This window comes from Panthera pardus, unplaced genomic scaffold (genome assembly GCF_024362965.1).
Source record: "Panthera pardus isolate Hobbes unplaced genomic scaffold, ASM2436296v1 HiC_scaffold_27, whole genome shotgun sequence".
NCBI lineage: Eukaryota > Metazoa > Chordata > Mammalia > Carnivora > Felidae > Panthera > Panthera pardus.
In genome coordinates, this window is record NW_026526843.1 from 46,799,931 (window position 1) to 46,826,930 (window position 27,000).

The 27,000-nt window shown below is 42.0% G+C and overlaps 1 protein-coding gene across 3 annotated transcripts in view; it reads left to right on the top strand.

Annotated features, from left to right (window-relative positions):
* The first annotated feature begins 1,751 nt into the window (after positions 1–1,751).
* The window catches only part of PCDH19 (protocadherin 19), a 132,225-nt gene continuing 106,976 nt past the window's right edge, over positions 1,752–27,000 (top strand). The window contains exons 1-2 of one of the 3 annotated variants that reach the window (XM_053891425.1): positions 1,752–4,433; positions 8,056–8,383. In XM_053891425.1, coding sequence (XP_053747400.1) covers positions 2,287–4,433; positions 8,056–8,383 — 2,475 coding nt within the window. In that variant the 5' untranslated portion in view covers positions 1,752–2,286. The remainder of the gene's footprint in view (positions 4,434–8,055; positions 8,384–27,000) is intronic. The other 2 variants (XM_019436048.2, XM_019436047.2) reach the window with 2 other exon arrangements.

Consider the following 27,000-nt stretch of genomic DNA (forward strand, 5'->3'; position numbering starts at 1 on the left):
CGGTCCGGGAGGATGGCCGCCGCGGTTCTCAGCTGAAGTGAAGATTCACCCGCCAAGAGCCGGATGAATGACCACCACCTCGGGGGCTCGTTCTCCTTTCCTTTTTCCTTCCACTACCAGAGAAAGAGAGGCGAGGAAGACAGAGAAGCAGACAGACAAAACCCAGGATGAAGAGACAAAGAGGGAGGGGGGAGGGTGGTGAAGAGAGAGAAAGAATATGAATATGAATATTATATTCAAGATATGAACAAATGTGAGGGAACTGAACATGCCTAGAGAATCAAATCCTCATCTTTTCTGCAATCTACAAACAAGAGAGGCGCGCAGTTCCCGGGAATGCTCAGTCTCATCACCAGCACGCCCTCCTCCCCACTCCACCCAGTCCTCTTGCCCCCGCCTGCTCGCCCGCGGGGCCTCCACAGACTCCCGCGCCCGGTCGGCGGGCGGGGGTACCACTTGGTTCTGCCAGTGTGTAAGTTTCCGGCTGGCCCTGCCCAGCCCCGCCCCCCGTGCTTTGGCCCCGCCCCAAGCCCGGAGCCCGCTGGGCGGCGCGCTGATTGGCCAGAGCCTGGCGTAGCCCAGCACCGCAGCCCGACTCTCACCCGCTCTCTCCAGACTCCACCGCCAGTAGTTTGCGGCAACGGGAGGAGCAGCAGCAGAAGCAGCAGCGGCGGTGGCGGGCGTAGGGGGAGACGGACCAGAGGGCGCAGACGGCAGCACAGCTCCAGCACACCATGCCGGACTTGCCCGGAGGGCAGTGGCACTCGCGTCCCTAGCCTGGTGCGGGCCCTTGGCGCGTTGCGCTCGGCGGCATTCCAGCTGAGCGCCTTCATAGGAGATCGGAAATCTCCCACCCCTGCTCACTTACACTCCTACATTCACACTCCCCGCACCACACACTCAGTCTTCCTCTCTCTCACGCATTCACAGAGAGCAAGACAGACCTCCCGAGTGCGAGAGCGTCCGGGAGGGAGGGAGCCCAAACGCAGAGAGGCCAGCGCCTCTTTGGGAAGATGGAATCAAGACGCTTTCGCAAGTAAACTTTGGCGGCGACAAAACCCTCGACCGTGGCAGCTGCTGAGGTGGACCTTAGCGACCTTCGACTGGGCTAGGAGGGTTTCCTCCCACCGCGGCGGCGGCGACAACGGCCCGCAGACCTACACCCCAGCCTAGACCAAGGGAGGAGGTGAAGCCCCCGGTACCCGCGGCAGCGGCCCCGCCTCTCCTTGCCGGTACTGTTGTCGATTTCCCTTCCCTCTTCGCCATTCCCTGCCCTCCCCCGGGCCATTGGAAAGAATGGGACTTTGATATTCTTGGACAAATCCCCATCGCCCCGTTTTCACAAACTTGACGTGGAGGCCCGGGCTGCGTTGGTAATTTTGATTTCTGAGACGCAAACGCCCTCAGTCCAACTGCTCTGTGGAGGGGACTCTGCACCTATCTCCAAGCCTGGACAGACGTGCCCCCCGCCCCGAGTCTTCTGAAGCCAGCCTCAGCGAGAGGGAGCGCTGTCTTGTCTCAGCAGCCTCCTTCTCTCCCCTCCCCCTTCTGCCAGCCCTGGAACTGCCATCCCTTTCAGCTGGTTACCCGGGCGCCTCCAGCGCTTGACAGCAATTCTAACTCCCATCTTTGATCATCCTTTCTCCCCAACAGACCTCGAAAAAACCAGCGTGCCCCCCCTGGACCTCGGAGGGCGCGTTCCAGGCGGGTTCTCTCTCCGCAGTGAGCCAGGAGCGCGGGGGGGGGGGGGCGGGGGGGGGAGGTCCTTGCGCATGCCAGGTGCACACACAACGCGTTCGCCAGCCTCCGTGCTGGTGCTCCAAGGCGGGTTGGGCAGTGTCTGAGAGGCTGCACCCCCACCGACCTCCCTGTCTTAGCCCCAGGTGCGGTCCAGACTCAGCCTCCCGTCGGCCAGGCAGCTCAGAAGGCGTCCGACCCTCAGCCCTGCGCCGCCTCAGCCAGTCGCGCCTGGCTAACTTTGAAGGGGGAAAACTGAGTAGCCGGGCTGGAGGGAGGGGGCTCGGGGCCGCGCGGCGCTTCCTCGGCCCCCCAGAGCCCCCGGGCCCCCCGCCAGCCCCCTCCGAGTCTGCTGCAACCTCAGCATTGGAGCCGGCGCGGGTGTCTCCCCCGCGCCGCGGGGCCGCCCTGGGCGGGACGCCTCCCGCGGCCTCCGGGGCCCCGGGGCGCGCGCAACAGGCGGCCCGAGTCTGCGGGAAGCTGGAGCGCCGGCGGCGTCGGCCTCGGAGGGGTGTGGAGAGGCGAGGCCAGGCAGAGCCCCGCGCAGCCATGGAGTCTCTCTTGCTGCCCGTGCTGCTGCTGTTGGCCGTACTGTGGACACAGGCAGCCGCCCTCATTAACCTCAAGTACTCGGTAGAAGAGGAACAGCGCGCCGGGACGGTGATCGCCAACGTGGCCAAGGACGCTCGTGAGGCGGGTTTCGCTCTGGATCCACGGCAGACCTCTGCCTTTCGTGTGGTGTCCAACTCAGCTCCGCACCTGGTGGATATTAACCCCAGTTCGGGCCTGCTTGTCACCAAGCAGAAGATCGACCGCGACCTGCTGTGCCGCCAGAGCCCCAAGTGCATCATATCGCTTGAGGTCATGTCCAGCTCAATGGAGATATGTGTGATTAAGGTGGAGATCAAGGATCTGAACGACAATGCGCCCAGCTTTCCAGCGGCACAAATTGAGCTGGAGATCTCAGAGGCGGCTAGTCCGGGCACGCGCATCCCGCTGGACAGCGCCTATGACCCGGACTCCGGCAGCTTTGGCGTGCAGACGTATGAGCTCACGCCTAATGAGCTGTTTGGCCTGGAGATCAAGACGCGTGGCGATGGCTCACGATTTGCGGAACTTGTAGTGGAGAAGAGTCTGGATCGAGAGATGCAGTCGCACTACAGCTTTCACATCACTGCGCTCGACGGCGGCGACCCACCACACCTGGGCACTGTTGGCCTCAGCATCAAGGTGACCGATTCCAATGACAACAACCCGGTGTTTGGCGAGTCCACCTATGCAGTGAGCGTGCCAGAGAACTCACCTCCCAATACACCGGTCATCCGCCTCAATGCCAGCGACCCAGACGAGGGCACCAATGGACAGGTGGTCTACTCCTTCTACGGCTATGTCAATGACCGCACGCGCGAGCTTTTCCAGATCGATCCGCACAGTGGCCTGGTCACAGTCACCGGTGCCCTAGACTATGAAGAGGGCCACGTGTACGAACTGGACGTGCAGGCCAAGGACTTAGGACCCAACTCCATCCCGGCACACTGCAAGGTGACCGTCAGCGTTCTGGACACCAATGACAACCCACCGGTCATCAACCTGCTGTCAGTTAACAGCGAGCTGGTGGAGGTGAGCGAGAGTGCCCCTCCAGGCTACGTGATTGCGCTGGTGCGGGTGTCTGATCGGGACTCTGGCCTCAATGGGCGCGTGCAGTGCCGTTTGCTGGGCAACGTGCCCTTTCGGCTTCAGGAGTATGAGAGCTTCTCTACTATCCTGGTGGATGGACGGCTGGACCGTGAGCAGCATGACCAGTACAACCTCACGATCCAGGCGCGTGACGGCGGTGTGCCCATGCTGCAGAGTGCTAAGTCCTTTACAGTTCGAATAACTGACGAGAATGACAACCACCCGCACTTCTCCAAGCCTTACTACCAGGTCATTGTGCAGGAGAACAACACGCCCGGCGCCTACCTGCTTTCTGTGTCTGCCCGAGACCCAGACCTGGGTCTCAATGGCAGTGTCTCCTACCAGATCGTGCCATCGCAGGTGCGGGACATGCCTGTCTTCACCTATGTCTCTATCAACCCCAACTCCGGTGACATCTACGCGCTTCGATCCTTCAACCACGAGCAGACCAAGACATTCGAATTCAAGGTGCTGGCCAAGGATGGCGGCCTGCCCTCGCTGCAGAGCAACGCCACCGTTCGGGTCATCATCCTCGACGTCAATGATAATACTCCGGTCATCACGGCCCCACCCCTGATCAATGGCACTGCAGAGGTCTACATCCCCCGCAACTCTGGCATAGGCTACCTGGTGACGGTCGTCAAAGCAGACGACTACGATGAGGGCGAGAACGGCCGGGTCACCTACGACATGACCGAGGGCGACCGTGGCTTCTTTGAAATAGATCAGGTCAATGGCGAAGTCAGAACCACTCGCACCTTTAGTGAGAGCTCAAAGGCTTCTTATGAGCTTATTGTGGTGGCCCACGACCATGGCAAGACGTCTCTCTCCGCCTCTGCACTCCTATTAATCTACCTGTCCCCTGCTCTTGACGCCCAAGAGTCAATGGGCTCTGTGAACTTGTCCCTCATTTTCATTATCGCCCTGGGCTCCATTGCGGGCATCCTCTTTGTCACTATGATCTTCGTGGCAATCAAGTGCAAGCGAGACAACAAAGAGATCCGGACCTACAACTGCAGGTAGAGCCAAATTTTTTTCTTTCCTTTGTCTTGGATGAATAAGGTATATCTGTGCCTCTGTGTGAAAATACCAGTGCTTTTGTTTCCTACTTAAATGCATGCTCTGTACATGCTGTGCTTCTTTTTGGAGGGGGGAAAGTTTGTGGCAGTCCAAGTTTATCAATTCTTTTGATCTGACAGTTTGCTGGAAGACAATCATTTACTGTTCCAGTGGATTCTGTCACACAATGATGATAAGCAGAAAAGCAATTTTCATTTTTTAAAATTTGCACAGCTGTCTCCATGAAGTTATGGCAGGGAAAAAGAGAGAGAGAGAGAGAGAGAGAGAGAGAGAGAGAGAGAGAGAGTTAATTTACAGCAGAACCACCAAGTTCCACGACTTGATTTCAGGGCCACAGTGTTTTGAGGACAGATATTGAAAGGAGAGGAAGTGCTGGCAGTTGCCCTGTCCTGTTGTAAGGATGAACTGAAGACAGCCGGTGAGTGAGTGTCTAAGGTAGGAAATAGAGAGTTGAGGGAAGAGAGAACAAGAATGTGTGGGGAAGCAGGTGCCTAGTGTTTTCTAAAAGTGTGTTATTGGCTTATTTTTTATCTATTCCCCAAACATCTGGCTATATAAGGTGAAATTCTACCAGTCATTTATGTTTTCAAATATCTGGTTGGTTGGTGGGGTAGAGATCTAATATCCTAATGGGGGGTAGGACTTTGCCTCCAGATGTTGTGGTAAAAATGGCAGTCTTCTGGAGCTGATGGTGCTTTTCTCTAATGTGGGACTCTGCTGTAGCACTAAGGTCTGGTCCCTACCAGTGGATGTCACTATGGGCTATTTATTGTGTTACAGTTTCTCTTGAACTGTATGCAGGGTGTGTGTGTGTGTGTGTGTGTGTGTGTGTGTGTGTGTGTGTATGAGAGAGAGAGAGAATATGAGAATAGAAAGACAGAAACTGGAATGACAAGTAGTATTAAGAAAATTTCCTGAAAAACATATCAGAGGGTCTTGTTGAAGCCCTTCCTTACAATTGGAGAGAACAAAAAAATATAAGTACTTCTAGAGTAAATTTAGGATAATACATGTAATGTTTTTCCAGCAGTGTCTCATCGAAATGGTTGAAAAAAAAAAAAAAGAAGTTTCTTTAGTTTCCTGAAAATGAATGACACTGCTATTTCTAACCAAGGTGTGTGTGCTTTCAACACACCTAAACATCCAGTGTGTCTTTTGTGCCATCTGTGCTTGCATGTTAATCAGTCAAAATATGTTCCTATAGATCCAATTTGTGTTTGACACCATCTGAAATGCACACTTGTGTGAATCAGAGCCCCCTGAATATGTAACAGCCATGCAATTATTGTTTCCCTTTTACTATTCTCTGCATTACACAAGTTAGTAGACAAATGCTAACCACACATGAATATCAATCAGGTGCCATAAAAGAGCAGCTGCAATGCCTCATAAATGCTTTAATCCTGTTACTAGTGAAATGGCCATGACTTTTCTTTCCTTCAGCTCTGAGTCATTTCAGATGGGAGAAATGGAAATTAATATTGCTCTTACCTTTGAAACCTGTGATTGTCAGTGGCGATTTTTATAGGAGAAAAATTCGGGGTCTGTAAAATTTTATTTATATGGAGATAATGAGAGAGTGGACTCTCTTTTTAAGCCATTTCCTTAGCATAAATTAAATGTATAAGACCCTTTTCTTAATGAAAAAGAAATGATCTTGAAATAAAGATAGTGAAGGCTTTGCCACTTCCTGGTAATGTATGACTAGAAGTGAAAGCTCTTTCTGAGAGCTTGCCAGGGAGATCATTAAACAGGGAGGAGAGCATTTGAAATTAAAAAAAAAAAAAAAAGAAAGAAAGAAAAAAGAAAATCTCAGTTCTCTCCAACTTCGCTCACATGTGTATTTTGTAAAGAGCTCTGTTCCCTGTGATGGTTTGGGATTAATGAAGTACAGTTTAATTAAATAATTGGCCAATACAGAAGGGGCTGCGCAGTGAATGCCTCAGCCAAGTAATCGGATGGGGCATTGCCAAACTTACCCATCATGGGTAAACAAAATCATTAAAACTTCCCATTGATTCTGTAAACAGATTAGTAAAGAAAATAAACCCTAGTCCTGGGGTCTTTGGGATTTTATTTGCTCTCAAACTCCAGTAGCATCAGCTTGCTATCACTGAAGGTTTGCCTGAGCACTGAGCTAAAAAGGGCGAGGGGAATGCAACTGCTCTAGAAGATCCCAGGGACAGAGTAAGAATTTGCCTCTGGAAATATGCATTCTTCCTGTATGCTCAGACTTTTCAGAAACCTAAAGTTCAAGACTTTGTGTTGCCATGTATTAGGCAGAGGTCTCCTGTTCTCAGCCTCTCCTGAGCCTCTTCCCCAAATGCATTCATTTATGAGACTTGTGAGGTGATCTGCAATTGCTGCTGAATTGGGCTCCTTTTGTATTCAATAATTAGCTTTGTTGAGAGAGAATGCAGACACAGTTTCCCTTGTGAAGATCAACCCCATATTATTTATTAACCCTATTGTTTTGCTGATTATTGCCCATAAATGGAATTTTGAAACAATAAGGTGAATCATTATGTGCAAAGTAATAAATAACTTTGAGAATCTGGCTACATTTTAATGTATTCTGTTTAAGTGTCTTAATGCTTGGTGTCTTTGGTGCACGTTGCTGGGTCTGTGTCAGTGTTAATTAAATTGAGCTCTTTGTGTTCCAGTTGCAGTGCAGCTGCTTGTAGGTACACCTGAATGGAGAAGGATGCTGAATGCACTAACCTTTAAATTCCTTTGCAGTAATTGTTTAACCATCACTTGTCTCCTCGGCTGTTTTATAAAAGGACAAAACAGCAAGTGTCTGCATTGCATCTCGGTTTCTCCCATTAGCAAGGAGCAAGACAAAAAGGTAGAGGAGAAAGTGAGCCTGAGGGGAGAGAGGTAAAAAGCATTTCCCCTCAGTCAAATGGGTTTGGCTATCAGATTTCTCCAGGAGAGGAGGGGTCAGGGAAGGGAGTAGAAGGGAGCAGGGCTATGGCAGGGGGATGGAGGGTGTGGAGGAGAAAAGCTGAGGATACGTCAAAGGATGGTGTCTGATCTCCTACCCCAGTCCAAAACTGATCAGGTGAATCAAAGAGAAATCTGATTGAGAGTGTTCCCCACATGGAAAATGCCTAGAGGCACTGGAAAGGGGGTGAGTTCTTATTTCCTTCTATCTCCTCTTCTGTTAAATTAAGACTTCCTTCTTATTTCACCCAGGGGTTCCTTTGGGATCTAGGGGAGCTCCAGATTTGAGCATTTTCATGCTTTCTTTCTCATAGGCTCAACTTTCCCTGCCCACTTCCCTTGCTAAATAGCCACTCACAATGAGGAATTCCACATCCAAAGTATGGAAACATTTTGGGGGGTGGAAGAGTGGGAGGTTGGTCTGTTTTATATGAAAACTGTATGGCCCTTAGTTTTTTTCACATGTAAAAAGCACAGGGAGAAACCCAATGATGTAATGCACTGGAATAAGAAGCTGGAGCGGAGATTGGGTGCAACTCTGTGGGGTGCTTAATATTTATTAACACATGGTTCTGGAGGGCATTAGCAATATATGTTGCCTTTTTTGTAATATAGAATCGCTGAGTACTCCTATGGGCATCAAAAGAAATCAAGCAAGAAGAAAAAAATCAGTAAGAATGACATTCGTCTGGTACCCCGGGATGTGGAGGAGACAGACAAAATGAATGTTGTCAGTTGCTCCTCCCTGACCTCTTCCCTCAACTATTTCGACTACCACCAGCAGACACTGCCCCTGGGCTGCCGCCGCTCTGAGAGTACTTTCCTGAATGTGGAGAACCAGAATACCCGCAATACCAGCGCCAACCACATCTATCATCACTCTTTCAACAGCCAAGGCCCCCAGCAGCCAGACTTGATCATCAATGGTGTGCCTCTGCCTGAGGTGAGTGCAGCCAAGCGGCTCTGTGAGGTCCTCCCAGATCTTTTTCCTTGCTGCTTGCTGACAGAATAGGCCTTTATGCTGGAGAATTCCCTGGCACAGGTGGAGAGAACTTCTCTGCCTAAGCCCATTTCTGTGGTCAGGGTTTGCTACCAGGCTCTCTTGGGGCAAAGGGTAACCCAACATATGGAGCCTTTGTAGGGGTGGATGTTGGGAATGGGAGCTCCAGGGGTCTGAGCATTTGAAATCTCTGTATGGTATTCTGGCATAATACGAATTTGCTCCACCTGTTGCAAATACAATATGTTTGCCAGCCAGTGGCAGTAGCATTTCAGTTAAAGTGGTTGAGAAAGAATCAACAAGTATTGTTAAAGGTAAGTGAACCTTAGAATGCTCAAGGGGCAAGTTCCCAGTATGAGAGTGATTCAGCCTCCTGAAGCCCCCTTTTGCTTTTTATTTGGCCATATACATGCTTTGCCAAGAATATGGATGGGCTACTTAAAGGGAGACAAAATAATTTTTAAAAACACTGCCATTTCTTGGTAGTTCTTATAGTGACATTTGACAAATGAGGAAGTAGAAATGGTCACTAATAATGAAAATTTCAGAAATTAACTATGATTTGAATTAGCTCTGTTTTCCTTTACCAGGTATGAATGTTTTCAAATGTAAGCATTTTTAAAACATTATGTAGTCCAGTGTTTGCTGGCTATTGGAATATCTCAGGGTAGTAGGGTGATAACATGGATGATGGTGGGTGGCTGGCTGGCTGGGTGGAGGGCTAAAAGTTCTTAAGTTGATTTCATTTTTCCATGAATTGCTTAAGTTCCTTTTTGGTTGGAAATTTTATGCACTTGGAGGTATATGTCCCGTTCCAGGCCACTAATGAAAGGAATACTGTATATTTGAAGAACACTTCCACATTTTTTGAAGCACCTGTATGACCATTGTCTCCTTTGATCCTTGTAAATAGTTATCTTGATAGATTGCTCATCAGTAGATGGTGAAACAGAAGTCCAGAGATGGTAAGAGAGATGTTAAAGAGTCACAGAGCAGGAGAGAGAGACAGGGAAAGGGAGAGAGAGAGAGGAGAGACTAGATAGCAGGGCTCTATGACTCTCTGGCAAGTTCTGTTTCAGTGACACCTTCCTGCCTGGGAAATAATTCAGCCTGATATACTTAAGCTATGATGCATATAAAATGGCCTCATAGTATTTGTATCAATTTCATAGGGCAAAGGGTCTTAGGACTTCTTGAATCAATTGTTTTTCCTGGTTTCCTGAAGAATAATTCTCATCAGAATTAATTGGACCAAACAGCAGTGCTTTTAATGAGAAACTGATATTCTGTAAGCAACAAAGCACCAATATTTTCAATATATAAGTCTATAAATAAGGATTTATTGAAAATCCAGTATCATGCTGTATAGGATCAATTATAATTATGAATTTCAGTATATACTACTAGGAACTAGAAGTCTATACTTTTTGAAGGACTACTTGTGGAGTTCAGCAATAGAGAGGGAGAGGTAGTGCTATGTAGTGGAATCAGGTAGAACATGATTTTGAATCTGGTGTGGAATCTGTCTCTTTCCTCATCTACAAAACAGGAATATCTACCATACAACATTGGTCCAAGGAGTAATATGACATTGTGTAATATAAGATATTGACACATAGGTGTTCCTTGAATCATAGATGTATTAATTAGACAATAATTGGAAAATCATTTATAATGGCCTGCACACCTGAGCATGACCCCATAGACACTGTAACTAAAGAGGAATTTAAGTTGGCTTTATATAGATAACACCTACAAACTGGTGTGGTTGGATTATTCATATTGGACATTAAATGATGAAGGTAAAAGATGGCAAGGTTGTGGGTGCAGGTGCTGACTGCTATTGCTTGTGGAGATAGACAAAGGAATAATCATCTGAGGGCTTAGTGATTTTTTATGTAATCAATTCAAGGCACTAGAGAAATATGAGCCCTGGTGTTATGAGATACTTAGAGGGGGCAGGAGACATATGATGGTGTATGCACTAAGATCTTGGTGCTTTTTTTGATTCTCCTATGGGCAGAATGAAACAAAATATTGCTTCAATTATTTCAAAAAGCCATTGAAAGTCTGAATTCTGATCCTATCCCCAACTCACAAAGCCACATGCTCTCCTTATTTAACAAAATCATACAGATGTAATATGTGGGACTAGTCAAGGGCCAAGGCAGTGTGTACTAGACACAGTGAGGTTAAGTGTGTATTTCTAATAAGCAGTCCTAGAAAGTTCAACTGACAAACCCTTTCAGAAAGAGGAGAGACCCTCTCACAGCTAAGCATGAATCAGGCCATTTAACTTGGATCTGCCACAAAGTTATGCATGGGGAAAATAACACTTCTCCTTTTCTTTCCATACCTGAAGACCCTGAATGTGGACTAGGTAGAATACTTAGGTACAGTGAAATCTCCTGAAGAGTGAGAATGATTGATGCATACATTCAACTAATATTTGTTGAAGGTCTAATTTTTTTGCTCTAGGCTCTGGTGTTATAGATATGAAAAAGATGTTCTATTGTCTCAGGGAATGCACATTCTAACAGACAGGACAAGCAAACCAATAGTTGATTTGCAGTATAGAATGATTTATGCTACTATTGGGTTCAATGGGATAGTCTCCATTCCTAGGATAGTAATATCCTGATATATTTCCTATCTTCTCTTTATGTTTTCCAATTAATTAATTAATCCATCCAAGAAACCACGATTTATTAAGCAATTATAGCACAGAATAAGTGCTAAGATGTGAAAAATATGAGATTCTACAGAAATTTCTGTATTAAATCTTATGTCACTTACATTTTTCTTTACATTATTCCATTAAACCCTTATTTTATTTTTTCATTAATTAAACCCAGGAACATTTGTTGTACACTTAGAATGTATTAGACACTGTGCTACTTGTCCAGGATACAAAAATATAACACTTGATTTTTGACCCTGGGGAGTTTACAGGGAGACAGACAAGTAAACAGGTCAATTCAATTCAGGATAACATTTCTTTTCTGAGCATATATTACATTATTACTCTCCAGATTGGGACCAAAGCAGTGCACATTAGGTTTCTCTGCTGGGCTACCTTGTGACAAACCTACTCCCTTCATTAGCTGCAGTCAGTTACAAGGCTTATGGATGACATTGTAGAGGAGTCAAAACTTCTTCCCTTGCAGCAAGCACTCCATCACACCTTATCACCATGGCATTAAATCAAATAAACCAGTAAGAATTATTAGAAAATACACTATGTGCTCAGCTGTGTGGCGGGTACCATGGGGATCCCAAATAAATATAAGATGCAGCACCTGCCCTCAGAGAGTTCAGTCTGGTTGGGGAGCTAAGATCACCCAGTGATTTCCCTGCATGTAATACAAGAGAGTTTCTAACCATGTGTTACTTCGTAGACTTCTTAGTACTCCCCTTCTTCTTCCTTGGCAGCCCTGCCATCATTTATAGGTAGACTTACTGTTGAACTCCTGAGGTTTGGTGCTGACTTGAGCGTAACTTTTACATCAGTGTGCAAACCTAGCCACATCTGTTGGCTCTCTGTAATACACATCTGTATTGTTGGTTCTCGAAACCAAGGGGAACATGATGTTAAGTGCAGTGATTAGTAGGTAAGGTAAAGGGAACGGAGTACTGGTCTAGGGAATTGGAACTCAGCCTTTAGTATCACAGAGACCATCTTGCCTAGAATAGCATATTATTGTTTACTGGTCTTCTGATGTTGGTCAGGAAATCAGCTATGTGGATTTTGTGGTTTTGGACACAAATTTGAAGAGCGAAAATGGAGGATGCCTTTGCTGTTTACAGAAGACTTTTGTAGAATTAGTGATATCAGGTAGCCCATAAATATCTTAAATTGAAAGGTGAGATTTGAATTTCTTGGCACCCTGGTATAATTAGTCCATAGATTTAGTATATGCATAAGTGAATGCATGGTGGTGGGAGGAGAGTGGAAAGAGGGAAAAGAAATTGAAAAAGAATGGAGGAGAGAGAATAATAATAGGTTTGCCAATCTGCTAAGATTTTTTTCTAAAAATATTCCAGCATTTTTAGGTTCTCCTTATTATGGCAAATATTTTTTCTTCCAATCTTATGGAATGGAGGCATGCCTATTGAGCACCTTTGGATGCTGGAAAGTGAAAGTACACCAGCATCCCTGCATTACCCTTTTTGTCACCCAAGCCATGGTCATTGCTGGAGGAAGAAAATGCAACTCATTTCTTTTACTGCTAAATGGAGACTTTGGTGGGACCTCCCTGCCTTTGGGGTGGTGGTGGTCAAATGGCCCAGACACCCAGTCTCTTTGGTGAGGTATTTTAAAACTTTGGTTTTCTAATGTTGAATATTTCTGGGCTGACAACTCCAAGAGAGTGATAGTTTGGCAAAAGCTTCCAGAATTCTAGTCATATGTGCATAGGAATTTAGATTTTGGTTTCGAACTCAATCTTGAGTTCTCTCTGTTTTTCTACCATTCACTAGGAAACTGTAGCATCTTCAATATGAGACATCCTAAGGGTGTGTGTGCTCTACTATAACACTGAACAGTTTCATGAGTAGCAGTGGAAGAGTTTGCAGACTAAGGATGTATGTGGCAGACTAAATTGAATGCTTCCAGTTATCTTATAGGAAGTCTTAGTGCATGTTATCTTAGTGCAAATAATGAAACTAAAACATCAGTTAGGCTTTGAAGAAAAATAAGAAGAAAGAAATAGCTCAGTATGCTTTGGTCCCTAAAACAGAGTTTTAAAATTAGGGATTTGCAGGGATTTGAGTAGAACTCTGGGTTAAGGAACTAAAACAGCAGCCACAAACCTATCAGATGTCAGATTTAGCAATCATTAGGAAATTGGTATGTATGATGAGGCTGGTTTGGATAGCAAGGAAATGACAGAAAACACCACCTGCAATTAAAACAAAGCAACAAGTTGTTCAGTGAGCACCTTTTATTTTACTTTCCTTGAAACGACAGTGTCTTGGAACCATCTAAATCTTACCTCTAAAGGGTCTAAAGTAACCCTCAGGTTGCAGAAGGAAACAATGGAAAACAGCCCACATCTTTTCAAGTGTACTCAAGCCAGTTTTCTTTAAAAATCAAAGGCTCTGCTTCTACTAGGAGACATTCTAGGGCCATCCACTGCCTACATTGTATCTTATTGGCTCATTCAGATCTAGCAGAGGCAGTGTGTTTCCCAGTGAGGATCTGTTTGTAAGATGTGTTCCAGAATAAACCGTTCCACTGTTGTCTCCATGCAACTGCTGCAGAACTGAGTTAGTTTACATCAGTATTTGCTAATTTATTATTATCATTCCTTATTGGCAATTAACTGGTTACCTTAGAGATCATGTCTCTCCCCATACACCTTCACTAAAGTTGAGCTCAGCCAGAGTACTTGCTAATGATCCTGAGATTTCTCTCCCTAGAGGACTGGAGGCAGGACATTTTCCATAGAGGGCTCTGAGGCCTTGGAATTCTTCTTTTTGAGGACCACTTGTTTTGGGTCCTGGTGGCCCTACCTGGTTTTTCTTTTGATTGCCAGTCAGACTTATAAGGCCTGAAAAGCAGCAGACCTCTCATTCCCTATCTTCGCCCCAGTCTTTGCTGTGATTTTGGTATACTGTGCCCAGAGGCTGAAGGTAGGTTTGTGGAGAATTGCTTGTTAGGAATTAGAGGGTTAAAAAGGGTGAAGCCACCTCCTGGCAAAGCTGGAGTCTTTCAGTTATGGTGCTGCAGTGGATCTGAGGTGGCTGTTTGGAATTTCAGATGCTGAACCCTCTGCTTGTGTATCTCAGCTTCCAGGGCATAGGGGAGACCAAGCTTGGCTGGATCAAGTGTCTCAGATGTGGGTAAATGAAACCATTTGTACAAGAGGCCTGTGTGTGAGAGGTGGGAGGCTGGCTCTGGAGCGGCCATTTTCCCCTACTGAGAGGAGGCTTAATTTCTTGATGTGTGACTGGCTGGCCTTTAATGTGAGCCTCATTTACTTCGAACAATTGAGAGGCTTGAAATGAAAGTCCCAGAGGATCAGTTGTTTGTAGAAGGAAATGTTCTTCAAGTTACATTTCCTTTTTAGCTGTTGTGTAGTTACGAGTAGTTTTTGTGTGGGCTGCATGGTGAGGGTCACTCCACTAACAGTGGGTGTACCCAGGCTGCTAGCGCCTCCATGTGTCACCCCAGGGAATGGTGAGGAAAGTACTGCAGCTGCCTGGAGAACAGCTCTGCCAACTCCGGGAACTTGGGTTCCCATGCAGACATCTCATTTGTTATGTCATTCAGCATTTTGCTTGAAAATATTGGCTAGAACCACACAGCTCCACAGAACTCCTGGAAGAGATGTGAAAAGGAACCAGTATTTTCACTCTAATCATGAAAATGGAGTTACAGAGAGGTCAAATGACTCAACTAAGCACACAACATTTGGGGTCAAACCTGACTCTATTTATCTTGACAGCAGCTTCAAAGTGCTGCTTCAAAGTGCATTCTGTCACAGAACAGATTGGATGTCACAAGAGGACCTGTGGATGTACCTTTGAATGGTAGTTGTGTTCCTGAAAAGCTGTGCAGCAGCGAGTGCTTTGTAAATTAGACCCTGTTTTAACGACAGGGATGGCATTCCATATTTATAGAAATCCTATGGTGGACTCTTTCATAAAAGAAAGAGCCCCCATGTAATGTGAATAAACAACTCCTGACTGAGATTTCCTTTGTTAAGTCTAGATTTTTCACCTATCTTGTTTACTTAAAGTGAGATTCCTCACATTGGCAAGGTTTACAAAATCTTTGAAAGGTGGGCCAATTCATTATTCTCTTGAATTCTCACTGTTTGGCTTTCCTGGTTGAATTTCACTTAATTAAAAAAAAATGTCACCACGTAATATTTAAAATATGTGGAGTCCAGAGAAGACAGATACGTATCACCTAGATTTAACAAATGTTACATTTTGGGATGCCTGGGTGCCTCAGTCAGTTAAGCATCTGACTTTGGCTCAGGTCATGATCCCAGTTCCTGGGTTTGAGCCCTGAGTTGGGCTCTGTGCTGACAGCTCAGAACCTACAGCCTGCTTCGCATTCTGTCTCTCCCTCTGTGTTCCTTTCTCACTTGTGCTCTGTATCTATCTCTCAAAAATAAAATTAAAAATTAAAAAAAAATGTTCCTCTGTGTCTTTAAAAAAATGCTACATTTCCTATTTGTTCCAGATTAAAAAAAAAACAAAAAACAAAAAACAAAAACTAAAGATTACAGCTACCCCCTTCCCATCCTATTCATCTCCCTCCACTCTTTGTCATTCTGTGGCTGGAGGGACTGAAGCCTATCAGGAATGTTGTTGGTACTTCTTGTCTTAGATTCCTGAGCTCACTTGTGAAAGAGATGGCTCTTACTTTGCTGATCCAGGTTCTGAAAACTCCCCAAGTCAGTAAGTGTCTCCCAGATTGAGTAGAGACTGGGAACTACTTTAGCAAATGAAAGAACTCTCTGATACTTCCTTTAAATTCAGTTTTGGGGGAGGTAGAATATTACTTTTCAGAAAGAACAAAATGAGAGCGAGAGTTAGATTGATGGACAGGTATTAGAGGTAGCTACCTTGAGTTTTGAGCAGACAGTTTGGGATTGAAGCAGGCAAGAAGCCAGGTGTGAAGTCTGCATTCTCCTTGAGCTCAGTGTTCATGCACTAGCATCAGGATATCTTCATGTCAGACTCTTAAGTGCTGCCTTGATGTGCATAGTCTTCGGATCCTGCATTAAGTCTCTGAGTGCCAGAGTGGCCAGTTTTCGACTTCTCCCACTGGGCCCCATCTGGCTGCTGTTTTGGGGCAAGGTGCTCTCGGTCACTGCCACTACCACTGGTCTTGGTGGTCTTTGCTTTCTGGATTATTTTCATTTCTTAATCTGATCTCCAGAGCATGAGGGGCACCTCTTCTCAGAATGTGTAGTTTGCTCTTCTGAACAAAATGAATTCTCTGTGTAAGCTGGCAGGAAGATAAATTCAATCCAAAGACCAGACTCTCCCTCTCCCTTTAGGGGAGTGTGTGTGTGTGTGTGTGTGTGTGTGTGTGTGTGTGTGTGTGTATATAAGAGAGAGAGAGAGAGAGACAGAGAGAGAATGATCTGCTTCTCTCATCCCCTTATTCCATCTCTGTGGTGATGGAGCCTTTATAGGCCAGAGCACCCCAATTTGATATAGCCCAGCAACAGATCTCCTGGGGACTATTTATAATTGAGAACTCTGAGTAGGAAACAGCCAAATAATCATTGCTGTGCATGTAACCCAGTTTAAGAAAATTTTATGGGGAATTTCAATTCTTTGGAAATTATTTTCTGAGGCTCAGTTTCTCTTTTTGTGCCTTTGAACACAATTTTGTTTCAAACCCTCCTCTTCTTCCTCTTTAGTTCATTTGGCTTGAGGAAATCTTATTTGGGCTGCTTATGTGTACAGGTACTTAGCTATGACACGATATCTTTTCTAAGTGAGATGTATGAACAGGGATCAGCCTGTATTCACAGGGGTTGGCTTAACCTTTAAGCAACTTTTTAAAAAAAATTTTACAACTAAAGATGTCTGTAAGCTAACATTCATATTTGAAACTTGACATGTTTGAGGGATGTGGGGCTCTGAAAATGCAGGTACAAGCAGAGGCATCTGGCTATAGGTAATGGTGAATGGCTTGTTGGAAGACTGATTTCCTCCTCTGTGCTGACAGGCACAGAGGCCCATGGTGAGGACACAGGACACAGGTACACTGCACTCAGAGGACTGGCATTGACTATGATTTTGCCATACTGGTCATTTCTTTAATTAGTGCATTTCCATTTTCTCAAGTATAGACTTTCGAGTGATGGCATATGCTAATGGCAATGTTTGTTTCTAAGACCTTAGGGGAACACATCATGGCATTAGCATTAAATAAGGGCTTTTTCATGGGATTTTGCCTGATTTTTTAAAATTGAACAAAAATTTGATAGCTATGGCTCTTTAGAAACAAATCTCAAATGCTACATACGAAACACCAATTTTCTGTGTGGCTTGTGAGCTTGCTAATGGGATGTATGTCCTTATACCTCTAGGTCACTTTTTAAATTTTGCCTCTACTGGTAATTTTTTTAGAAAGGGAAAAAAAACACATGCTTTGTTGCAGTAAGAAATACAATAAGGAAATGTCTGAAATGGGAAGAAAGTTAAACTGCTTTGCAAAAAATATACTTTGTAGAGTGACCTGAGAAAGCAAAATTTTATAAAACTAGTAAGCCATAATACCATGGTGCTGGGCACTGTTGGAATGGCATCAGGGGATTCAGTCTTTGCATATTTGATCATCTGGTATCCTCAAGAAGAGACATTGGAAGGTGGGAAAAATCCAGAACTGTAAAGTATTGTGGCTGTGCATGGAGCCATTTTTGCAGGTATGGGATCAAAGAATGTGTGACATTTGCATTGTCTGTCTCTCCTCACCCACTGAGCCTAGCAAGCTCTATCAGGACAGTTATCTCTAATGTATGACTCACCCAAATCACTGTATTCCCAAATATAACAATCTAGAAATCTGTAATTCTGTGACAAGGGAGGAGGTCACTAGCAAAACAGATGAAACAGAATTAAAAACCTCATAAAAGAAGAGCTTTAGTTTATTGAAATCTATTATTACTAAGGAAACTTCAAGACATGGAGAATTATGAAAAATCCAAACAGATGCCAAACTGCATCAACCCTGGAACAATTGTGTGAGGAGATTGGGTCAGGATATTTCCAAGTTCTTTTGCCGCTCTGACTGTAATTCTGTGAATTTTATAGCATTGGGTCGAAGGGCTTCATTCATACAGCTGACTGCATTAAGGTTTGAGTCCATGTGATCATAACAGCTGCTCGGTAGGTGGTATTGAGGGTAAGGGACTTAGCTATGACAGGAGACACAATAAGTATAAGCCTCTAGCTTTTAAATGACGGTAACATATTCTGTGTCTAATGTGAGTTGTGTGTGTGTCAAAATTCAGTAGCCTCCCCATTCAAATAGGTCTTCCTGTCCAATGTGAGTTCTGCCGTAAAGACAGTATTGAGTATACTAACCTTGCTTCAGTTGGTCTGTACTTGTTCTAGGGATGTGTAGCAGATACACTCCCCTTTCCTGGAAAACTAGAAAACTTTCAGAGGAACACAACTTCACTTAAATATAAATTACGTTGATTATCACGCTACCTAAAATTTCACAGTCCTGAAAGTCACCAAGATCTCCTTTTGAGTTAGGTACCCTTGAGAACTGTTTTGTTTATCATGATAAATTATCTAAACTTTCATACTGTTTAAGACCAACATTATGGAAATAAGCAGCTCTTTATTTCATTCTAAGATCAGTCTAACCAAATTATGCAACTTCTAATGCAAGTGCTTGAAGTTTCCATTTTGAAAGTTTTCTCATTTTAATACCTTGCAAGAGATAAATATTTTAGCTACTATTCATGCTTAACAACATATTTTACTGATTGTCCTTCTCTTTGTGGCATTTGTTGGCATGAGGGGCAGTTCACCATGGCTTTGCTCATTTTGCTGTTTGCTTTGGATAATCAGCAAAGAGCCAGAATTCAATAAAAAACATGTATTTTTGTTGTTGCTATTTTTAATCTCAGGCCATGGGAGGCTGAGACCTACAGAATCAATATATATATATATATATATATATATATATATATATATATATATATAGGGCACGTGGATGTTTTGCCTGAGAGTCAAAAATGAGGTAGATTTTCTTTTAAAGTAGATTTGATTCCAGAATTACTAAACTATTAAAGTCAACACATGTTGGAGACTGGCAGATGGCATTCAGCAGGATTTGGGGCACTGTCTGTAACAAAGCAATCTATTTCTTGCAGGGAATAAATTGCTATTTCTGGGGAAGGGGAGGTCAGTTGGGGAGCCCTTGGGAAGCTTTGTTTTGCTTTTAAGCTCATAAAGAGTATTTTTCAGGGGCTCCTTGAAGGCAGGGCCAATTCTATACAATTCCTTTTGCTTGGTGTCAGTGTTATTAAGATTTGTGACTTAAGAGTTTCTACAGTGGTTGTTATGCCCTGATCTTAAAAGGTATTCATTTATTTTAGATGAATCCTACTGCTCTATGATGGTTTGCCTCTAGACTTTAGTGAATGGACTTTCCATTTAGTAGTTAGGTTCTTTTCAAACAAATATTTTGGCTTGGAAACATTCATCCATTCATACATCTACCAAATATTTGTAGATCATCCTTTACTGACCAGCTCTGAACTCAGCTCTGAGGGATAGAGAAAATATATGGTACCTACTCATAGCTTATGTTATTGTTGAGGACACAAGATGAGAAGTTAAATACATTTTAAAAAAAACAATGGGAAAAGTAAGGATTATTGGCTAAATGGTGCTATGTGATTGATTATTGGAAAAAATAAGTTTTTATTTCCCACTATATGACAAAATAAATTCCACATGGATTAAAGAGTTAAAATTTTAAGATGAAAACTCAGTAAAGTCAATTGCCCAGGACTTCAGAGGATAAAAGCAATGGAAATAAACACAAAGAAAAATACCAGCAGCTCTATTAAAATTTGGAAATGTCTGTATGTCTAAAAAATAATAAGCCAAATGAAAAAATAAACTGTAAGCTGAGGACATGTTTTAAGTTTATATAGAAAAGAACCTGTATTTATTACTTCTACAAATGTTTATATAGTGTTTACTATGTGCTAGTCAGTATTCAAGGTGCTGGGGATATAAGAGTGAGCAAAACAAAGTCCCTGTCTTCATTGAGTTTATAATTTTATGCACACAGACAAGTGATAAACAAATAAATATATAATATGTTAGGTGATGATATGGAGAAAAATAAGGAAGGGTAAAGGGTACATGTTTCTGTCAGAAATGAGGGCTCTCTAGAAAGGTCAGGGAAGACATCTTGGATAAAGGGACATTTAAACAATGCTTTTAATATATAAAGAGCTCTTATAAATCAATAAATAAGACAAATACCACAATATAAAAATTGTGCAAAAGACACAGATAATTCATAAAGAAGCTGTACAAATGGCCGGTAGATAGAAAAGTATTTCAATCTTAGTAAGTCAATAATAACAATGGAATGCCATTATTAACTTTTAATTACAAACACTATATATACTTATTAAAAAGTCAAACAATACAGGAGCATATAAAATAGAAGCTAAAGTCTCCACAACTCTCTCCCTATTAATCCATTACCTTGGGGGAACCACAGACAACAATTTGATATGCAAAATGTCTTATTTTTACTTATAGAACTAGGAAAATTTTAAAAATTATACTCCACATTGGTATGGTTATCACACACTGTTACATGGAATATAGTTGATAGAATTGAAATTGACATAATCTTTCTTGGGGGCAATTTGCAAATGCACATTAAAACCCCTATAATAACTAGTGTTTCTTTTTCTGGGAGTTATACTAAGGAAATAATTTTAGATTTGCCTAGAAATTCATGTTCAAGGATGTTAATTTCAGTACAATTTATAGAGCTAAAATATTGAAAATATCCTTAATATACAAAGCATTATTATAATTTTAAATATAGTCTGGTGAAGCCATAGGGAAACAGGCGGTCTCATACATTGTTCATGGGTGTATAAATTGGCACCAGTCCCGTGGAGGAAAATTTGATAATGTCCCTCAAAACTTCAAATGCATATATGTGCATTGCTAGAATACTGTGAAGACATTAAAATAATATTTTGAGGAATATTTGATGATGCGAGAAAACACTCTTTGCATAACATACATTAATTGAAAATATCGCAAATGAAACAGCATGTACAGGTTGATTACACTTATTTGAAAATACATGTGTGTGTAGAAAAAAATACTGGAAGGAATATTACCAAAGCATTAATACTTTTCACAGGATTCAGGAAATCAGGTGATTTTTACTTTTGAAACACGCTTTTCTAATTTCCCAAATTTTCTATATTGAACATGCATTATTTCTGAGATCAGAAAAGCAATTACTTAAGAGGTAACTACTAGACTACACAGTAAATATTAAGGACCAAAGAGGTGGCATAAAATATAACTTATTTTGAAGCAGGACATATCAATTATATTCTTTATTTTCATTTTTGAATCAGGTCATACCTTCTAAATTTTTATTTTTTCTTTTTTGGATGTTTCTCTCAGATAAATGTTCACATTTTTTTTTTACATTTTATTTTATTTTCAATATATGAAGTTTATTGTCAAATTGGTTTCCATACAACACCCAGTGCTCGTCCCAAAAGGTGCCCTCCTCAATACCCATCACCCACCCTGCCCTCCCTCCCACCCCCCATCAACCCTCAGTTTGTTCTCAGTTTTTAAGAGTCTCTTATGCTTTGGCTCTCTCCCACTCTAACCTCCTTTTTTTTTCCCTTCCCCTCCCCCATGGGTTTCTGTTAAGTTTCTCAGGATCCACACAAGAGTGAAAACATATGGTATCTGTCTTTCTCTGTATGGCTTATTTCACTTAGCATCACACTCTACAGTTCCATCCACGTTGCTACAAAGGGCCATATTTCGTTCTTTCTCATTGCCACGTAGTACTCCATTGTGTATATAAACCACAATTTCTTTATCCATTCATCAGTTGATGGACATCTGGCTCTTTCCATAATTTGGCTATTGTTGAGAGTGCTGCTATAAACATTGGGGTACAAGTGCCCCTATGCATCAGTACTCCTGTATCCCTTGGGTAAATTCCTAGCAGTGCTATTGCTGGGTCATAGGGTAGGTCTATTTTTAATTTTTTGAGGAACCTCCACACTGCTTTCCAGAGCGGCTGTACCAATTTGCATTCCCACCAACAGTGCAAGAGGGTTCCTGTTTCTCCACATCCTCTCCAGCATCTATAGTCTCCTGATTTGTTCATTTTGGCCACTCTGACTGGCGTGAGGTGATATCTGAGTGTGGTTTTGATTTGTATTTCCCTGATAAGGAGCGACGTTGTAAATGTTCACATTTAAAAATTACCCTTTTCTTTACAGTTTGCCTTTTAAATATGAGAAATAATGTTATGAAAAATAATTTTTCCTTCTTCACTTTTCTTGCCATTATGTATACTCTTGTAAAAGGAGATTTATCTCACCAGTGTTAGACATCTGGCTCACAAATTTTATTTTTAGAATGAGAGATTTTAAAATAGTAACATTTAGCTATGATCTGTACAGATTTTTAATACTATGAAAATGATATAGGCTTTCTCTAATGGTCACTTTTGGCAAAGTATATTTTTTTCAGTTTCCTTTTCAGGACCAAATAGCCAATTTTAAGGAGGACCTTTTTAATATCCTTCAATATTTGATTTCATATTTGGGCTTCTTGAACCTGAGGCACACAATAGCCCCAACAATGTGGAACAAAAAAAAGAGGGATTTAATGAGTTGATCCTCACTGAGATGCTCAAATTTCACATCTAGCCTTGACTAAATGCACTATTTTTTTTCAACAAAATGGAATGAGTTCAACTTTTCTTTTCCTTTCTTCTTCTTTTTTTTTTTTTTTTTTGCTTTTTAAATGTTTTTTTATTCAATCTTTTTAAGAAAGGCACATTTATTTGATTGACTGCCCATATAGTAGCCTAACTTTGTACTGCATAAATAAAAAAGTAGAATCCTCTGGGACAGGAATTTAATTCAGTTTAATTGATGGCTGTGTAAACTTCTCTTATAGTAAGTACTGCACTAAAATGCAAAATGTTTGTTCAGTGGTCCTGTGTAGATACCAGAACTATTTAGATATTGCAAAGGAAATTCTTATTATGCAAACAAACAGATGCTTCACCCCCGTACCTCATAGTTAATAGAAGAGAATGTTATCTGTACAATGTCATCCTGATTGTAGATGAAGTGTTTGCCTGCTACGGGAAAACACCTACGGCCTAATTCGGTAGTCTGTCTCATGGATAAATGAATAGAGACTATCGCCTCTGGTAGGATTGATTGTATTTCTTATATCTGTAATCATTTAATTAGATGAGTTTCAGCTCGAATTATATGTTTTTCATGTTATAACATGGACTATTTGATAGAAATAAATATGCTGCGCGTGTGTGTGTGTGTCTGTGTGCGCGCACACAGAAGGGACTAAAAATTAAGGGAGATTAAGGAAAAAACACTACCTTCTTCCCAACCCTCCTCTTTTCTATCTTACTTCTTTAATGTAAAAGTCCTCATTTAAAGAAATATTGAGAATGCCTAAAATTTGGTTATGAAGCAACTTGAAATTCACATTGTCCCTTTGTATATATCTTAAAGAAGAAATTGTTTGGATTAGAAAAGAATTTCCAGGGAATTAAAATACTTAATTGATTTTAAGCCAGAGTTTGAAAGACGTTAATGTGGTAAAGCACAGTATTCTGTCTGAAAAAATAAAATGTAATACTATGCAAATTCATATCACCTCTTAAGTGAGTATAAAACTCCGGAAAGTGATAAGAAGATTAAAATCAAGGAATTTTGTTTATTGAATTCTGATCCTATTGGTAGTTGACAGTCAGTGGGGTTTGGTACTGGCTCTGAGGAAGGCCCTGCGAAACACATGCTACTGCATACGATGTATGTGAAAGTCTGATTCTGAACTTGCTTATGGACCCTGAATGGGCCTGAAGACCTTGGAGTTCTCCCTACCTTCATCTCTCCATGGCTGCTGTTGCTTAGGACCCAAGAACAGAACTGATGTTGTGGCTGAGATGTTCTTGTTTACTAGTGCCATTATGAGGGAGACTGAGCCACCTAGGGAGATATACATACCCAAAAGCCCCCTGCAATAAATGATCTTAGTGGGTTGGCATCTTTGAAGACACATCTGTAAATGTCCTGAATGCAGTATACTATCTGACTTTTACTTTACAATTATTAAGAAACCTGTTGCTCTATGAGGGAAAAGTAGGCAGGGCCCTATTATCTTCTATTATTGTTTTTATTGGTTACTTATTATAAAATCAATTTGTTTCCATTGTGAAAAAAATGGAAAAGAGCAGAAATATTTGAAGTAGTTGGAAAATCATCCATAATTCTACCACTTAGGGGCAACCACCATTAACTTTCTTTTCAGTGCTTGGCACAAAATAAATACCCAATAAAAGTTACTGAATTAATAAAAAAAACTTTCATATTTTTACTGTTTTAAGGATCATTTTAGTTGGGATAATTCTGACTATTTTTCTATATTTACATTTTATCATAAGAGTTTTTCTATATCATTAGAAAATATTTCTAAGCAAGCTGGTTTTTGGTTGTTGAATGTATTCTGTTTTATAGGTAGAATTTATTTTACTCAGTCTCTAATGTTGACCTTTTAAGTTATTTAAATTTGGACTTATTATAAATAACACTATGATATCCTTATACATAAATCTTGTTATGATCTCTGATTGTTTCGTTAGAATAAATTCCCTAGAAGTGAAATTGTTTTAACTGAAGTTTTACATGTTTTAGGCCTTCTGATGTATATTTTCCCTAGAAAAGTAACAATGTATAGTTCCACCAACATTGTATAAGAGCCCATTTTACTGTACTCACAAAGAATTATTATAATTTTAAATATAGTCTGGTGATGCCACAGGGAAACAGGCAGTCATACATTGTTCGTGGGTGTATAAATTGACACCAGTCCCGTGGAGGGAAATTTGATAATGTTCCTCAAAACTGCAAATGCATATGCCCTTTGACCCAGAAATTCCATTTGTAGAGTATTCATCCCATAGATATGCTTGACCATGTACAGAATGATGTAAATACAAGGGTTTTCACTGCTGTATTATTTAATACAACAAAAATGGAAACAATGAGTATGTCATTTAAAAAATATATTTTTAAAAATGAGTGTTTTATATATTGATATGGAAGAATCTCTAAACATATTGTTGACTAAACAAAAAGAAGATTCAGTAAACTATGTAGGCATACTGGGTTAAAAAGGAGAGAAAAAGACAACATATATTTTGTTTTATATATGCATGAGATTGTATGAAGGGATAAATAGGAAATTAATTGGAATGCATACCTGTTGGAAAAATGGCAAATGAGAGGATAGGGAACAGGGGTGGGAGGGAGAATTATTAGTTCCATAGATGAAAATGGATTATATAATTTTATTTATTTATTTATTTAAATTTTGTAAATGTTTATGTTTGAGAGAGACCAAGAGACAGAGCATGAGTGGGGGAGGGACAAAAAGACAGGGAAACACAAAATTCGAAGCAGGCTCCAGGCTCTGTGTCAGCACAGAGCCCATGTGGGGCTCGAACCCACGAACTGTGAGATAATGACCTGAGCCTACATCAGACACTTAACCGAATGAGCCACCCAGGCACCCCAGATTATCTAATTTTAGTTTCTTTTATATATATAATTTATTGTCAAATTGGTTTCCATACAACACCTAGTGCTCATCCCACCAGGTGCCCTCCTCAATGCCCATCACCCAGTTTCCCCTCTCCCCCAGCCCCCATCAACCCTCAGTTTGTTCTCAGTATTTAAGAGTCTCTTATGGTTTGCCTCCTTCCCTCTCTGTAACATTTTTTCCCTCTTCTTTCCCCCATGGTTTTCTTTTAAGTTTCTCAGGGTCCACATATGAGTGAAAACATATGGTATCTTTCTTTCTCTGCCTGACTTATTTCACTTAGCATAATACTCTCCAGTTCCATCCACATTGCTACAAATGGCCAGATTTCATTCTTTCTCATTGCCAAGTAGTATTCCATTGTATATATAAACCACATCATCGTTATCCATTCATCACTTGATGGACATTTAGGCTCTTGCCATAATTTGGCTATTGTTGAAAGTGCTGCTATAAACATTGGGGTACAAGTGCCCCTATGCATCAGCACTCCTGTATCCCTTGGGTAAATTCCTAGCAGTGCTGGGTCATAGGGTAGATCTATTTTTAATCTTTTGAGGAACCTCCACACTGTTTTCCAGAGCGGCTGCACCAGTTTGCATTCCCACCAACAGTGCAAGAGGGTTCCCATTTCTCCACATCCTCTTCAGCATCTATAGTCTCCTGATTTGTTCATTTTAGCCACTGTGACTGGTGTGAGGTGGTATTTCAGTGTGGTTTTGATTTGTATTTCCCTGATGAGGAGTGACGTTGAACATTTTTTCATGTGCCTGTTGGCCATCTGGATGTCTTCTTTAGAAAAGTGTCTATTCATGTCTTCTGCCCATTTCTCCACTAGATTATTTGTTTTTTGGGTGTGGAGTTTGATGAGTTCTTTTTGAATTTTGGATACTAGCCTTTTATCTGATATGTTATTTGCAAATATCTTTTCCCATTCTGTCCATTGCCTTTTAGTTTTGTTTATTGTTTCCTTTGCAGTGCAGAAGCTTTTCATCTTCATGAGGTCCCAATAGTTCATTTTTGCTTTTAACTCCCTTGCCTTTGGAGATGTGTCAAGTAAGAAATTGCTGTGGCTGAGGTCAGAGAGGTTGTTTCCTGCTTTCTTCTCTAGGGTTTTGATGGTTTCCTGTCTCACATTCAGGTCCTTCATCCATTTTGAGTTTATTTTTGTGAATGGTGTAGGAAAGTGGTCT